A 17030-nucleotide genomic window follows, 5' to 3' on the forward strand; every position below is an offset into this window, starting at 1 on the left:
CCACTTCTCTGCACTGCAGATCTTCAGGAGAGGCTTCAGGAGATCAGCGTAAATGGTAACTAATTTCTACAGCGTGGGTACTTCTGCACCTTGAGCCACAGATTGGAGCAATTTCCTCGGTGACACCATTTGCTAAGGTACTTCTGACAGCTATGTTGTGCCTCTAGTTGTATCACAGGAAGGTAGGAGGGTAAAAGGTCAAGGGGGAAATAGGAGAGAGGGAGCCACAAGAGCACTAATGAGCCTTGGGCTCAAATAACAGCCTGTCCAGTTGCCTTAGGTGTTGGTGTCTGGGAATGGCAACCAAATCTGTAATTATAATTTAGACCTACCCTATACTTTATATATTAGCCTCTAATATGAGTCCCTTTTATACATGTCATCAGCCACTCAACCTGGGTAGAGAGATGTGGTGATTGTCAATTGCAAAAGACACAAATCTTTGCTACAGTTGTGCCATGACCAGCAAACGCCTCTCATGAGTTGTGAAGAACGTGAGGCCAGCTGTGTCATGGGGCATAGTCAACTGTTTTGGCAGAGGTAGCTGTAGGACCTAGGTATTAGTAGACTCCACTTCTCAATAAAACCTCAGGATGTGTGGCAGTCATGTAGGATACTACCTGTGGCACACTCCTGACTTTAACTTACCCACCCACCCACCAGCAGTGGAAATAAACCCAATTGAGGCATTTCCTACAAAGTACATTGGGGTTGACCCCGTGAGGCTTGTGGGATTCCCTTCTGTAATGCTACTTGAAACACTGGGGCCTATTCTGAGGCATGATGGCTGGGTGCTACAATTTACTGACATATCTCAATGCGAAACTGCAAGCTTATACACGGTAGTTAGTAATAGTTAAAACCTAGTTAACAAAGACAAAGATTTTTTTGTTTTGCTCATAACATTTGTGCCTTCTGCCTAATCTTCATGAACTTTTCAAAACTAGTAGGCCAATCACTTCAGCTTCTGTCTGGAAACTTTTGGGATGATTCATCAAGCGGAGAGGGGGTTTAAGGAAAAAAGTGGGGGGGTCCCAAAGCACATTTTCGCCATGCAATTTCCCATATGGATTTTGAACACAACTACAGTGTGAACCACTGAACAGAATTACACAAAATTTGGAAGAAAAATTGATGTTTTTCAAAAAAGATATATTTTTTGTGATCTGGTGTAAATCAGTTGCGTGGGGATTATTAAAGAAAAAATAAATGTATATATCTGGGGACATGGAGGGTCCACTAATCCCAGTGCTCTCAAAATGAGATCTGATTGGCTGCCACCACTTCAGCCAGGTAGTGGTGGTAGCCATCCTGGGACTCAGACTCATCTTTGTCCCAAGAAAAAAAGGCAAAAAAAGAGATGGGCAGGATAGGAACACCCTGACCCCCCTAGTCCTGGTGGTGGGGTACCATAGGGACTCCGCAGGAGTCCCCAAAAGTTTTTTATTGTATTTTATTTTGACGGGAAACCACAGAGGATCCGCGGATCCTGGCAAAATTGAAAAAAAGCAAGAGCGGTTGTCCATGCTTGCTTTTCTTTGCCCCCGCTTGTGCCACATTCCAGGGGTCAAATAAGTTTTATAATAAGGGGCAGGGTGGCGCACACAGCCCCCCAGGCCGATTCAAGCCCTGGATCCCCATCCCCTGGGGCTGACTGATTTAATAAAGGGGGATAGGGACAGCCATCCTGGGCTGACTGTAGCTCCGGGGACCCTGTTCCCCAGTGTGGGCTTTAAACGAAATGGAGAAGGGTAGCTGTGAGGCCCCTCTCCCCAGGCCGTGTTTGGTCCCAGGGACCCCGATCTCCCAGGGCGAACTATGGATAGGAAAGAGGGGGCCTTACGGGCGGCCTCCTGGTGCCATTGATGGCCCTGGTGAATCCATCCCCCAGGGTAGGGTTGCCTACACCCAGAACATACCATGTTTTCTCTCGCTTAGCGGAAGCAAATGAAAAACGGTCCCCCAAGCAAGATCAAACACTAAGGGCCTCATTTACGAAGCCCAAGAGGCACACTGCACCACCGGAGCATAATTTTTTTAATGCTCCAGTGGCACAGTGTGCCAGCCCATATTTACAAGTCCACGCAAAGCCACCTTGCGTGAATTTTCATGGGCTTGTAAATATGGAGCCCTCTCTGGGAATGTGTCAGATTCCTATGCCACATATGTTTATTTCTTTATTATCTTTATTTCTCCCCATTTTTCCTCTTTCTATGTGTGCTGCATGGTGCAACACACATAGAAAGAGGAAAACACCTCTTGTGATTGTTTTTGTGCAGGAAAGTATCCCTTCCTTCACAAAAACAATCATCCCCGCAACGCAGGTATCCTTGCACCATGGTGCAAGGGTGCCTGCGTTGGCACTGAGCAGCAATTTGTGTGCCAGCACAGGGGGAGAGGCCAAAAATGCACCATATCTTGTAGATACGGCTCATTTATGCCCTTTCCTGGTGGCACAGCAAGCAACTTGCTGCACCGCCCTGTGTCACAAGCCTCGTAAATGAGGCCCTGAGTCCACTCCCGGGGAGCAGACATCATCAGTTTCTCTCCCTGCTTCACAACAGACAGGGAAACAAATGAAAATAAATTGCTCCTGACTGCAGGGAGCAGCATGTTTAGATGCTCTTGGCGAGCAGGTGCAGTGGCTGCTCCCACTGGAGGTGGGGCATTGGGGCCCCCTCACCCTCAATCAAAAAGGAAGTGGATGCTGGCCTGGGGAGGTGGACTGTCTGCCCTCTCCCCTTTTTAGGGTCGAGCCTGCGTCTTTTCACTTCCGAGACGCTTTATTCGTTAGAAAAGGGCTTGGAGCCCCGTCCATGTCACGTCAGTGTCTCTCATTGGTTTGTGGGCTTGCCTGTTAAAATCTGCTTGCTTTCATTAGTGGAAGGCATGCATACGTTATGCCTTTTCCGGTGGTTAGCCATCCTCGAGCGCAGCGACCAAATACTAAAAACATGCAAGGCTCTCTATTTCCCGTCTGGTTTGTGGGCTATCTTTAATCTTTTGTTCGCAGCGCGATTTCGCTTGTTCTCTTTTGTTACTGGCCCCCTCCTCTCGATCCCTTCTGTCATTTCCCCTTATTTAGCTCTCTCCAGTCGTTATCCTTGTCTTTTTCTCCCTCTTGTGACTGCTTCTTGCTATATCTTTCTCTTCTCGCTGCCACCTTATTGTCACTATATTTTTGTCTTCTGACATTTCCTCGCTTGCTAGCAAACACAGATCACAGCCACCTCATCCTTTTGTTGCTCCATCTCTCTATTACTGCCCCTCTTTGTTTTGGCACTGTCCAACTTGTTTTCCTATCACCAGAGCCGAATCTCTCTATTTCCAATCCCCATACCACTCTCTCTACAGTTACGGCACTTCCCCTCTTTTGTCATTACCATCTCTTCTATTGTTTCCTCTTCACATTTCCTTGTCCCAGTTGTGGCTTCTCTCTCTCCTGTCAGTTTTTGTCCTGTTACTGCAAGTGGACATTGCCACCTCACTGCAGGCCATATCATTGTCACTTCTATGCCACAGGCAGTAGGTGAAACATTTGCTTTAAGAATGGGCCTTATTTTTCACTTTTGTAGTATTCACTTGATCCTGGCGAAGAAAATAGATGCTGGAATGTTGGTAACTGTTATTGGATGAGCTTCATTAAACTTGCGCAGTTTATCAAGGAAAGCAATAAGGCAGTAATCCATGTTAATGAATTCCAACTCTAGTTTCAGACTGTCGCAGGGAAGACAATGCAGTTTCTGAGCTAACACGTTGGCATTTCAAACTTTGCCATTTCATTTATCAGTAAGGTGTCCACGTGAAAACTAATTTCCGGTATAGAACAAGGGGGTATTAGTAGCTTGAGATATTTCCCAAATATTCTTATTTGTTTTGGTATTTTATATTGCAGGGACATGCTTCATTTCAAGTCACACAGAGCTCACTGCATACAAAAATGGAGAGATGCAGTGCTATTTCCTTAGGAGGAGTTGTGTGCTAGTTACAATAATAAATAGAAGTGCTGGTCTCATATTGACTGTTCCATGTTATAGATACATTTGTATGGAAACGATAATTAGAGCTTCACCAACTGAAAGCTGTGCTGCCCTGTAACCATGGGCACGTCATGCAGAATAAGAACTTGCGAAATACATAAGTTTAAAGCAAGCATGGGGCTGGTGTCGAGCCTAGCTTCAGAAAACAGCAGGATATCATTAATTTCCTAGAATGTACTAAACCACAAAGACCTGTAAAGCAAAGCCCGGACTGTCCCAAAATATCCGGGTCTTCTGCAATAAAAAAAGGTCTGCTTGTGCTTCTTCTATTTGTGTTCCATTCCATTTTATTCCTAAGTTATAGCTCAGAAATAACATTTGCATTACCAGGAGTCTCAAGAGTATTAACACAGGTAGCGTTTGCCAATAGACAATTAGTTTGACTTGCGTTTTAATATGGACTTGGCCTCGTCACCATTTGAAATGCACGACTTTACTTTCGACTACAATCCATATGGGACTAAACCCCCACCAACTACTTATTCTCTGGCCTAGGTTCCACATGCTTGGAAAAATGTATTGCGTTCCGTCGGTTGTTTGTTACGAACCACAACCAAAGCACTGTGCCTCTCATTTGGCTGGTTGGTTGCACCCTCGTCCATTTCCTAAATGTGCCTTACTTGTGTGTCACCGTTGCAGCCGAAGCCTACATCAATATTTAGACTGGGCTGCCAGAGATTAAGGAAGCTGGGGAAGATGTTTTCATTTATTTGGTTCTTCTGCACTGCCTGGAGAGTTCCTTCTCCAAAGGCTGCGTGGGTGGAACTTGCAGAGCCTCTGCAGAGCTGCGCCATGAAGTGCACTGAAGGGTAAACAGGTTTTCCCAACAGCCAGTTTGTTGTGCAATATGAAAATAGTAAAAAATGGTGTGCAGAGACCATGACCCTGTGTCCAGTCCTCCCTTTCAACCTCTTTTATACTCATTCTTTGAAAAGAACGTTGATAATTTTCTGGAATGACCTTTCAAAACATGTATGCAGCCCATTGCATTTCCACACCCTATCCGATGTTGACAGGAACATATGGTCTATGTGTATGTGTGTGTGTATATATATATATATATTTTTTTTTTTTACATAAATATATGGGAACCTGTGGTGTTTCCTTTCAGAACTAGCAACATTTTGGGGGTGCAGACTAATCATTGTTTCAGCTAAACTGAAAGATTGCCAGTTTAAAAGGAATCCACAGTGAGACAGTTAAACTGCATCACACTTATGTGAGACTCCTCACATCTCTCCCGTTTGCTGTGTTTACGTTTTTTAGGTTGAGCGGGGAAGTGCTTTGACCTGTTGTGAGTATTGTGGGCTTTTAACCACGCCCACCGCACGCCCATCACTTTCACTGGTTAGTGGGTTTGCCTTTCAAAAATCCTTTATCATTGGTAAATGCTTTACGTTTCTCCCTCCTTGGGGAGTTTTTGTTACCGCCTTGCAGATTGACCCTGTTACATGGTTAATAGCACGACTGCCAGTTTGTTTGACTGTGAGTGAACTTCTTTTTCCTTTTGTGTCTCTCCTTCACGCTCATGGCGGCCATGGTGCTTTGAATCCACATGCCTATGCCAACTAATGCTTTACTTTTAATTTTCAATTTATGTGGCAAAAAAAGTCCTGTTAGGAATTTACAACGCCAATAGCGCCAACTGGAGCAATTTGCTAGACCCACTACATTGCAAATGCTTGTTATGTATGCAGTGGGTACCCACTATTTACTGGTCGGGCCCCAGGGGATGGGGTCCCAGGGCCATTTGTGGTCCCACCCTCACACAAAGGCTGGCACCAGGTATAAATGTTAGACCTCCATAGCCACTGTTCAGTACAGTCCTGGACCAATGCATATTACAGAAGAAGGACTGCCTTAAGTGCAGAGGACTGCTTTCCTTCTATTAGACGACTATCCTGCTGTTTGAGGAGTACCTTGCTGTCTAAGAAGAAAGATTGGACCTGCTTGCCTTCGTCCCAGGCTTACCCGAGTGACTCCAAGGGTCAGTTGGCAGACCTGTGTGAGCTACAGGGATATTGCAAGCCCCGGTGGACTCCATGCAACCTCCCAGCTGACCTGATGCACTGGGCCTGCCTGGACCTGCAACTGGACCTGCCTGAGCCCTGCTGGCCTATGCTGGAGTGAGTTCCTGATCCCTAAGAAATGCCTTCCCAGATCCAGGACCCACAGCTGGCATCCGTCTGAACTCTTCCCAAGAAGAAAAGGTGACATCTTGAATTTTAAGCTCTTCGCGACCGCAAACAGGACACTTTGCACAGAGCCCACGACAACTGCTAATGCAAAGCTCCAGTGAATTCCGGCTTTTTGTGCTACAACGACCACCAGCGACGACCGACCATGCAAGATCTGCAGTTTGCTGTACAGCAGTGACAGCCCTCCGTGACTGCCAACGCAAACCTCCAGCAACAACCATCAGTGACGCCTGGCCATCTCTTAGCGCTACAGCGATGACAACAGAGAAATTATGCAGAAGCTGGTCGTGTACTTTGCTACAGATGGTGGTGTATTGCTCTGCACGTGGTGGTGAAGTGTGCCTCAGGGTGTATGTAATGTGCTTAGCTTGGCTGTACACTGTGCTGTGTGTGGTGGTGCACTATGCTGTTTGAGGGGTCTGCTGTGCAGAGTGCAATGGTGCAGTTCATGGTGGTGACAGTTTGGCAAATCCCTTGTATGATGATCGAGAAATACATGTGTGGGATTTTTCAGACTGCTGTATGTGTGCTTTTTGTATCGCTCATTCATTTATTTGGTTTGACGTCTAATAGAGGAGGAGGTGAGCCATAATGTGCCTCTCTGTCCTGTGGTATTAAAATACATAATACATACTTGTAGCTGCAGCATAAAAGGTTATTTAACGTGTAGCAGGATTCTGGGGGAGCATGACACAAGTCTGAAATCTTTTTTTCTGCTTCTGATTCATCTATCCAGAAACATTTAAGGGGCGGGAGGGAGAAGAAGCAGTTAATCTGGATGGCGGTAACTTTGGCTCTTAGTAACATTGGCAGATAATCTTCTTATAAAGCACCTTCTTGCTCGCAGGGACAAGTGATGGAAGGATGTCTTCTCATAAAAAGCACTCACGCAAATGTCATACTTTGCCACAAGACTCTGACACGTCACCAGACGCCCTAATATGCTGTTAGACACCCTCCTCGCGATTACATTCCTCTCACGGCTTCTTGCACACCGCTATGACTACTTGCCAGTTTGCCAGTTACTCTGTTACCCTGAGGCATTTCTGCCAGTCAGAACTACAATAAGGCCTCCACAAACAGGTACTATGTCAAGCCCTAAGTCTATTTCTAATCACAACCCCTCCCTTGTCATCTTCTCAAAGGTGAATCAAAGGGTCACCCACTGAAAACATCCTGAGCGTCACAACCGCCTTTGCTGGCTCGCCTTAGTGATGCAACCAGACAGTAGGATGGGTCCCAATGACTGACACGAGGAAGAAAGAACTTTAAGTAATGCAATTATAGGTATGCAATTAAATCATCTGCTCCTCGTCCACCTCCTTGTTTCAGTCATTTCTACTACGAGGAAAAGTCAAGTTAATGGTAGAGATGAAGCTGATTAGTATCAAAGCATCTATATCAATGAAAGGCAACTCGAAACTGAAATTATGCAACACCCATGCAGAGACTTCTAACAAAACTTTAGACTAAGTTGAGAACTTTCTTCAGAAATTACATCATAGAAGAGCCACAAACACCATAACTTCTCCATTCCCAACAAAGGTGATAAAATTGATCTAAAGTTGAAGGAGCTTTGCAAGTAGCAGCCTTACAAATTTCAAATGAGGAAGGCCTCAGAACCTCCTCCTAAAATGCAAAAATCCTCTTGTAAATTGACTTTCCTACCTTTCTGGCTAAGTAAACTGTCTTACATTCTAGGTTGTGTAGTGCGATACTTAATGTGGCTGTGAAAGGTTTCATCTCTTTCCTACCAGGGACAAAATTCACAGTGATTCAACTTGTCTTAAGTTATTTACTCTATTCAAATAAATCAGTACTCCCTCCTTCCATCAAAGTAATGTAACAAAACTATATCTGAGCGTTAAAGATTTAGAAAAAAAATCAGGTAGCAATAGAATAAAGCCCTTGCCCCAGGACCAAAGTCACCTCTTCTGGAATAGAGATGAAAAAATACAGGTTGTTTGCCTGACAAATAACCCTTTATCCATTGAAGGTGGTGACAGGAGTTTTTAAAAAGTAAAAACAGAGGTGTCTGTCATGGATGCAGGACAGCATCTTTTCTCACACTCTTCTCTTGCACTCATGCGTAGGTGCAGATACATGCACGCTGCAAGAGTTTGGCAGTCTCTATCATAGACCTGCAGTACCAGACTACGTCTGACATACCGTGAAATGCACTCACACACTTTCTATCCATTTACTAACATCTAGTGTTTAAGTGTCCACTATCTCACTCTTACTCACTTCAAAGTCGAGCAAAGGTGCAGCAACAAAACACAACAAGAGCATCTCTATGGTCCTCACTCACGTCAAAACACTACTACATGGACAGCATGACAGAAACACATCACCCCATCCATAGCACTCCATAATAGTAGCAAGATACCAATCCCTAGACCCAATCCCTGGACCTAAATGTCCATCTCTCTTTCGTATCTCTCTCCATCTAGGTGGCAAGATTCAGGCTTTCCCCTCTTACAGTTGCCTCCAATCCAATGTAAAGGTCCCATGTTATTCTTTAAAAGCAGGGCAGGAGGACCTGAGCAATAAACACAAAATTCTAGCTAATAACGTGACATTCTGCCATTTTTCATCAGTGCTTGTGCCTAATACAGGTATGTTCTATGTAAGTTAATGTGCTCAGCTTGTTTGATTAACAGTTGGAGCACTGACAGAACTCTGTACCGAAGGTACTGGAGTGTTTTATTTTGAACCTGAGTGCCTTACAGACTTAATCGGTCCATTGAGTGTATATTATTACATGTTTTAAACCTGCATGTGCATTTTACCAAAGTATGCATAGGTATTGTATTGGCTCGCATGCTTTGGTACAGCAGAAATAGGTGCCATTTTAGTACACCCTGAGTGTGTTATAGCCATAAAGATACTGTTGCAAGGGTACACTATATGTTTTAAATTGCCTCATTCATCGTACTAATGCAATCAGCCTATATAGCTATATGTATTTTTACTCTGGTCTCTGCTTTGTCGCGTCATATGGCTTTGTATGACCTAATGATCCTACTGACGAAAGGAAACTTGATTTGATAGAGTGTAGTAGGATGATTGTTTCGCTCTTGTATTTTAATAACTGCTGTGTGATTAGACTATCCTGCTTTGATTCTAGTATGATGAATTTGTAGGCTGGAGAATAATAGATAATTTAGAGAATCATAAGAATTGGTCACAAGCTGCTTTTATGTCAGTATGTTTGTGAGATTGTTTTAATATGATAATGTTTGTTGTGAATGTTTAAGGCAGGTGTCTCCAACCTTTAACATAATAAGAACTACTTCTATTCAAATGAAATCACCCGAGCTACTAATACTGTTAGTGTTGACTACATCAGACAGGTATAGATTAATGGTCAACATAAGCAAGATTAGCAGCAGTGACCTTCTCAATCCAGGGTTGCTAGCAGTAATCCAAAAATGTATTTGTAAATTCGAGATGCCGCTACATGGTTAATACCTAACAGCGATAACTGCAATGCCAGTGACACCAATGTACTAATAATCATTAGTCTCCAATTTTATAAATCAGTCAGACGTTAGATTTAAATATATTTTGGAAATTGTGAGTTCTTAAAATACACACATTTTCATCTCAAACACACAGTTTTCTATTTTGATATACATACATATAAATTCAACCAAACAAAAGCCTCTAATTTAATAGGCTGGGTTGCATACAGGAGAGCTACTCACAGGTAGCTGGAGAGCTACAAGTAGCTCATGAGCTACCGGTTGGAGAAGCCTGGTTTATGGCATAACTGCTGAAACAATAAACTAATGAACACTGCCACCAAATTCCACCATAAAACATACAATAGGACAGTTGTATCCTCAAAGAATTGCTGTGTCACCACTTACCCTGTACTGTCGTCATACACCATAGAATTGGCAGCTTCGCAATGGCCTTTTCTCCATAGCACTGCACTACCGTGCAATGGCCCCACATTGCCACTGCACACAACCACTCTACCAAACCCATAGTGTTTCTACCATCCCCACCGGTATACTTAACATAGTACTGGGATGATGCCCAGTCCTGAATAATGAATAAGATCCTCTCCAAGTATCGCCCCATCTCCCTCCTCCCTTTCCCTGCCAAGGTCGCCGAGAAACTAGTCAACACCCGCCTATCCCACTACCTCGAAGAAAACAACACCCTTGACCCCTCACAATCCGGGTTCCGCAAGAACCACAGCACAGAAACCGCCCACATCGCATGCACTGACGAAATTAGGACCAAAGTCGACAAAGGCGAGACGGTCGCACTCATCCTCCTAGACCTCTCCGCAGCCTTTGACACGGTCTACCACCAAACACTCCGCACACGCCTCCACAATATAGGAATTTGCCACAAAGCCTTAGACTGGCTCACCTCCTTCCTCACTGACTGGACCCAGAGAGTCCGCCTCCTACCTTTCCACTCCACCACCACCAAGATCATCTGCGGAGTCCCCCAAGGGTCCTCTCTCAGCCCCACACTCTTCAACATTTACATGATCCCCCTAGCCAACATCCTTCAATCACACGGAATCCCTATCCTCTCCTACGCAGATGACACCCAACTCATCCTCTCCCTCACCCGTGACCCCACCACGGCCAAAACCAACCTACACGCAGCTCTCCTCGAGACCGCCAACTGGATGACAACTAACCACCTCAAGCTTAACTCCAACAAAACCGAGATCATCATCTTCCGCCCTAACAAAACTGTATGGGACAAACTCCTGGTGGCCCACCGCCCTAGGACCCGCACCCATCCCCTCAAACCACGCACGCAACCTCTGCATCTTCCTGGACCCCTCCCTCTCCATGACACAGCAAATCAATGCTCTAACCTCCTCCTGCTTCCACACACTCCGCACTCTAAAAAAAAAAAAAATCCTTCAAATGGATTCCGCCAGAGACCAGGAAGACAGTCACCCATGCACTCATCAGCAGCAGACTAGGCTACGGTAACGCCCTATATGCCGGCACCTCACTCATACTCACTTGCAAACTCCAGGGAATCCAGAACACAGCTGCAAGCCTCGTCCTTGGCCTCCCCCGCCACGAACGAATCTCACCACACCTCAAAACCCTTCACTGGCTCCCCATAAACGAGAGAATCCCATTCAAGATCCTCATCCACGCACACAAATCCCTCCACAACACCGGCCCGACTTACCTCAACGAAAGAGTGAACTTCCACACTCCCACCCGCAACCTCCGATCAGCCAAACTCGCCCTAGCCACAGTCCCCCGCATTCAACGCATCACCACAGGAGGCAGGTCCTTCTCCTACCTCACCCCAAAACCTGGAACTCCCTCCCCACCAACCTCCGCAAAACCAAAGACCTCCTGCTCTTCAGAAAGAACCTCAAAACATGGTTGTTTGAACAGTGACCCTCCTGCCCCCCCCCCCCCGCACCTTGAAACCCTCACAGGTGAGTAGCACGCTTTATAAAATAAAATTTGATTGATTGATTGAATGCTTTGGCATGATGGTGGTAATTCTTTACAATATTTTGGACATTCAATGAAGATGCACTTTCACTGAGAAACTAACCAGGTTGACTTTAATAGTTCTTCGCTGGGAGCTGCTGCAGGTCGAGCTTTAAATATAGGTAGTAAAACAAAACAATGAAGGCAGAGTGTATTGCAATTCTTAGATTTTACATGTGCCTACTCAAATGGATTATTGTGGAGGCAGTGAAAGCTCACATATTTAGTAATTCTATCTTTAAAGGAAGGCCTGCTCATTCAGAGTTCTCAAGTTTTGAAAAATTAAAGAATATTGATGATCCCCTAGCAGGAGGGGCGCACCGGGGTTTGTTGAAACCGGCTCTCCCCTTAGTTGAAGCCTGGTGGAGAGCTGCTCCAGTGGCAGGGAGGCATCCAGCAGGCTGTACAGCTCCCAGAGGTGGATTTGTATACAATGGATGTGTAACTTTGCCTGGAGTGAGTGAGAGCTAAAGTTACAGGTGTTTGTGTCTGCCTGGGGTGAGTGGGAGCTGAACTTACAGATGTGTGAGTCTGTCTGGAGTGAGACCTGAAGTTACAGTTGTGTACCTCTGCCTGGAGTGAGTGAGAGCTGAAGTTACAGATGTGTAACTCTGTCTGGAGTGAGTGAGAGCTGAAGTTACAGATGTGCAACTCTGCCTGGAGTGAGTGAGAGCTAGTTACAGGTGTGTGCGTCTGCCTGGGGTGAGTGGGTGCTGAAGTTACAGATGTGTGAATCTGTCTGGAGTGAGACCTGAACTTACAGATGTGTAACTCTGCCTGGAGTGAGAGCTGAAGTTACAGATGTGTAACAGTCTGGAGTGAGAGCTAAAGTTACAGTTGGTGTGTTTGCCTGGGGTGAGTGGGAGCTGAACTTACAGATGTGTGAGTCTGTCTGGAGTGAGACCTGAAGTTACAGTTGTGTACCTCTGCCTGGAGTGAGTGAGAGCTGAAGTTACAGATGTGTAACTCTGTCTGGAGTGAGTGAGAGCTGAAGTTACAGATGTGCAACTCTGCCTGGAGTGAGTGAGAGCTAGTTACAGGTGTGTGCGTCTGCCTGGGGTGAGTGGGTGCTGAAGTTACAGATGTGTGAATCTGTCTGGAGTGAGACCTGAACTTACAGATGTGTAACTCTGCCTGGAGTGAGAGCTGAAGTTACAGATGTGTAACAGTCTGGAGTGAGAGCTAAAGTTACAGTTGGTGTGTTTGCCTGGGGTGAGTGGGAGCTGAACTTACAGATGTGTAACTCTGCCTGGAGTGAGAGTTGAAGTTACAGATGTGTAACTGTCTGGAGTGAGAGCTAAATTTACAGTTGGTGTGTTTGCCTGGGGTAAGTGGGAGCTGAACTTACAGATGTGTGAGTCTGTCTGGAGTGAGAGTTGAAGTTACAGATGTGTAACTGCCTGGAGTGAGTGGGAGCTGAACAAGATGTGTGAGTCTGACTGACAATGACTGAGAGCTGAAGTTACAGATGTGTAAGTCTGCCTGGAGGGAGTGAGACCTAAGGCCGCCGTGTGTTCGCACGTGATACTATTGCACGTGTTTAAATCCCGTTTAAAGCCCCGAATGATGCTGCCTGCAGCAGGTGGACCGGCCAGTGGTTGCCGCGTCCGTTTTCTATCTCGCTGCCCGCACTCGGAGTTCGCGCTCTCTGCTGCAGCGCGCGGTCTGCGCGTGCTCTGAGGAGTGATATTTCGGACGTTGCGCACGCGTAACGTCACGGTGACGTCACCTGGTCTCCAATTGGTGGATCTGGCAGCGAGCGAGCTGTGTGTTTGTAGTCTCGCGCACCTGCCTCGTCTCTTCACAAAGCTGACCTTTGACCCCGCGGCCTCACCTGCAGACCGGAGCCATGTCCCAGCCGGGCCCAGAGAAGGTGAGGGAGGGTCGGGGCTGGAGGCCGGAAGGGGCGGCCTGATGGGAGCGCGAGAAGCTGCGGAGGGATTGCTGTGATGGGGATGACGAGCTGTGAGGAGAGAGGAGCTGTGGGGAAGAGAGAGGGGGTGAAGGGGTTTGGTGGGAGCTGTGAGGGCCGAGAGGAGGCGGAAGTGAGGAGCTGTGAGGGACTGTGGAGCCGTGAGGAGATGTGGGGGAGTGATGAGCCGTGAAGGGGGGCGGGGGGCTGAGGTGCTGTGGGTGAGTGAGGCGGGGGGGGGGGAGCTGTGAGGGGAGAGAGAACCTGTGGGGGGGGAGTGAGGACCTGTGGAGGAGTGAGAAGGTGTGTTGGGAGCTGTGGGGAAGTGATGAGCCGTAAAGGGGGACTGGGCACCTGTAAGGGGGGACTGAAGAGCTGTGAGGGGGAAAGGACCCGTGTGGAGGGGGTTGAGGCCCTGTTTGGGGGGGAGGGGGGTGAGAGAATCTGTGGGGGGAGTGAGGACCTGTGGTGGGGGGGAGAGAGAATCTGTGGGGGGGAATGAGGACCTGTGGGGGGTGAGAAGGTGTTTTGGGAGCTGTGGGAGAGTGGTGAGCCGTGAAGGGGGGGGGGGGGAAGCTGCGGTGGGAGTGAGGACCTGTGGTGGGGGGGGGGGGGGGTGAGAGGAGCTGTAAGGGGAGAGAGAACCTGTGGGGGGTGAGAAGGTGTGTGGGGAAGTGATGAGCCGTGAAGGGGGGGCGGGGGGTAGCTGAGAGGAGCTGTAAAGGGGGAGTGAGGACCTGTGTGGGGCGGTGGTGAGAGAAGCTGTGGGGGAGAGAGAACCTGTGGGGGTGTGAGAAGGTGTTTTGGGAGCTGTGGGAGAGTGGTGAGCCGTGAAGGGGGGGGGGGAAGCTGCGGTGGGAGTGAGGACCTGTGGTGGGGGGGGGGTGAGAGGAGCTGTAAGGGGAGAGAGAATCTGTGGGGGGTGAGAAGGTGTGTGGGGAAGTGATGAGCCGTGAAGGGGGGGCGGGGGGCAGCTGAGAGGAGCTGTGAGGGGAGAGAGGACCTGTGGGGGTGTGAGGACCTGTGGGGGAGTGAGGACCTGTGGGGGTGTGAGAAGGTGTTTTGGGAGCTGTGGGAGAGTGGTGAGCCGTGAAGGGGGGGGGGGAGGGAAGCTGCGGTGGGAGTGAGGACCTGTGGGGGGAGATGCTGTGAGGGGGGAGTGAGGACCTGTGGTGGGGGTGAGAGGAGCTGTGAGGGGAGAGAGAGAACCTGTGGGGGAGTCAGAAGGTGTGTTGGGATTTGTGGGGGAGTGATGAGTCCTGAAGGGGGATTAAGGAGCTGTGGGACACTGAGGAACTGAGAAGGAAGTTGTGGGGGGAGTGAGGAGCTGTGAGAGAAGCTGTAGGGGCAGTGAGGAGGGACTGAGGATCTGTGAGGAGCAGTGAGTTCAGTGCACAGGGACACGCCTCTGTCTGACTTTGGGCTGCGGTGCTCTATACATTATAGCTGTGTGGCAGAGTAGGAGATTGAGCTCTTGGCCTTTAGGCTTGTGTGCCTCAGACCCCGAGTCCCTCGTGTGTAGCACACGGACGGGGACAGTCTGTGAGGGGATGTTGGTACAGATGAACTCAAATATCACCTCACCCGGCTCTGGTCCACAGCCTAAGGCATAAAGATGTGGGTAAGCCCCCTCCCCTGACCCCACTGAAGGTCTTCCGTCCCCTGCGAGTAGGCTCTTCCCACCTCTATAGCTGGAGCTCTATTGGACATCTGAGGCATGAGAGTCCGGCTCAACCCACCCTTTCTTCTGCTTCTGATCCCATTGGAGCCTTTACATTCTCATCTCCGCTTAATACTGCCCCCACCCCATATGACCAGTGCCCCTTCAGCCTAGCATGTTTATTCATCCAAATTGAAGAGCACCCCCTCTGGGGGTTGTCCTTTGTCTTACATCGCACCCAAGACATGGAACAACCTCCCTCAACACATCAGAGCCTCTTCCTCACTTCTTGAGCTCCACAAGAAGCTGAAGACCTGGCTCTCTTATATAAGCACTTTGGGGGCCATACATCTGCACAATTGCTTGGATAACCTGCTGCGTGATTATTGCGCTGTACAAATCAATGTACTATTAAAGGCAGGTTCTTGAACACACACCTTATACCTGGCATGTTGGAGCGCACACTGACCTCACACAGTCAATCACTTTGGAGCCAGATACAAGCTCAAATATTGCCTTCCTTTCTGTGGAGTTTTTTTTTCTTTCTTTTCTCTCCTAATTAAGTCATGTCATGGGCAGTGAACTTTGGGAGTGGATTCCATGGTGTCGTACCAAACTCCCTTTTTCACGCTGCCATCGACAAAAATAAACAACAATTATAGGTAATCTCTCCTGGCTGGGTGCTAATATGCAGCAGTTGTGAACAGACTCTTCCTAAAGCATGTGCAGTTGCAGATGTGACCGAAGCCTGTCAGTCAACAGCACAAACCACCTGTGGTTTGCCAGCAGCCAGTGAAGGTTAGCAAGCCACTTCTAAGGTGATGTAACATGTGGCCATGTAGTGCTCTCTGCCCCTCTATCTGGAACTCCTGTAGGCATGAGAGTAAGGCATCTGTACTCTGTCCCTTCAATGACTCTGTGAAAGAGACATTAATGACATATATAGGCAGATACTTAGGGAAATATCCAGCGCGTGATTCACTTATTCTTGTGGTACGGTGTAACTTTCCTGGGTTTTTTTGCATAATTAAAGTATGTGGAATATTTAAGTGATACCTTAAAACATAATTGTACATTATGTTTATTGTTTTAAGGGCACCGTAACTAGAGGAAGACTAGCAGAACTGCCGTGGCTGAAAAGGGAATTAATTGAGAACTGTGTCTTTTTGTTTTTTTTAAATTTAATGTGGCAGCATGTAGACGGTTGCATATGCTGGGGCCATTAGGATGATGGAGCACCGGGGGACCCAATTATGTTGAGTAATTTATGCAGTAAGAAACGACAAATTATGCACCTATACAGTGCATTAAGAGGCACAATTATTGTCATTTTACTCAAACGTAATGCTGTCTAGGAATACGTTTTGCCTCGGTATCAGCAGCTAAAAGGTGGTTGGTTTTCACATGATGTTTTTTTTTTTTTTTTAAGTCCTAAAATTATGCAGTAGATGGCGGGTTATGTTTAAAAGCTACAGAAAGCCCAGTATTGCGGTGAAAACTCTGCAGCACATAATTCCAATGGCCCCATTTATAGTAATTCACATCAGAGCACTTGTTCTTTTAAAAGTTGCTTTACATTTAAATTTGAAGACTATAAAATCATTTGATAGAAAAGAAAATCTGAATTTCGCTTGAGATTCACTTTGTGATTTCTGAAGAGAATGGGCTGTTTTTCAACTACTCAAGAATCCAGAGGTAAGGGTGTCTGCTTGTATGCATAGT

General features: G+C 47.1%; 1 protein-coding gene across 9 annotated transcripts in view; it reads left to right on the top strand.

Annotated features, from left to right (window-relative positions):
* The window catches only part of LOC138274914 (zinc finger protein 34-like), a 278326-nt gene that overhangs the window by 228628 nt on the left and 32668 nt on the right, over positions 1-17030 (top strand). For 2 of the 9 annotated variants that reach the window (XM_069219028.1, XM_069219029.1), the window contains exon 1: positions 13459-13609. The exons of 4 other annotated variants lie outside the window; for them this stretch is intronic. In XM_069219028.1, the coding sequence (XP_069075129.1) occupies positions 13586-13609 (24 nt within the window). In that variant the 5' untranslated portion in view covers positions 13459-13585. 3 more of the 9 variants (XM_069219030.1, XM_069219032.1, XM_069219031.1) reach the window with 3 other exon arrangements.

The sequence above is a fragment of the Pleurodeles waltl genome, unplaced genomic scaffold (genome assembly GCF_031143425.1).
Source record: "Pleurodeles waltl isolate 20211129_DDA unplaced genomic scaffold, aPleWal1.hap1.20221129 scaffold_209, whole genome shotgun sequence".
Lineage (NCBI taxonomy): Eukaryota > Metazoa > Chordata > Amphibia > Caudata > Salamandridae > Pleurodeles > Pleurodeles waltl.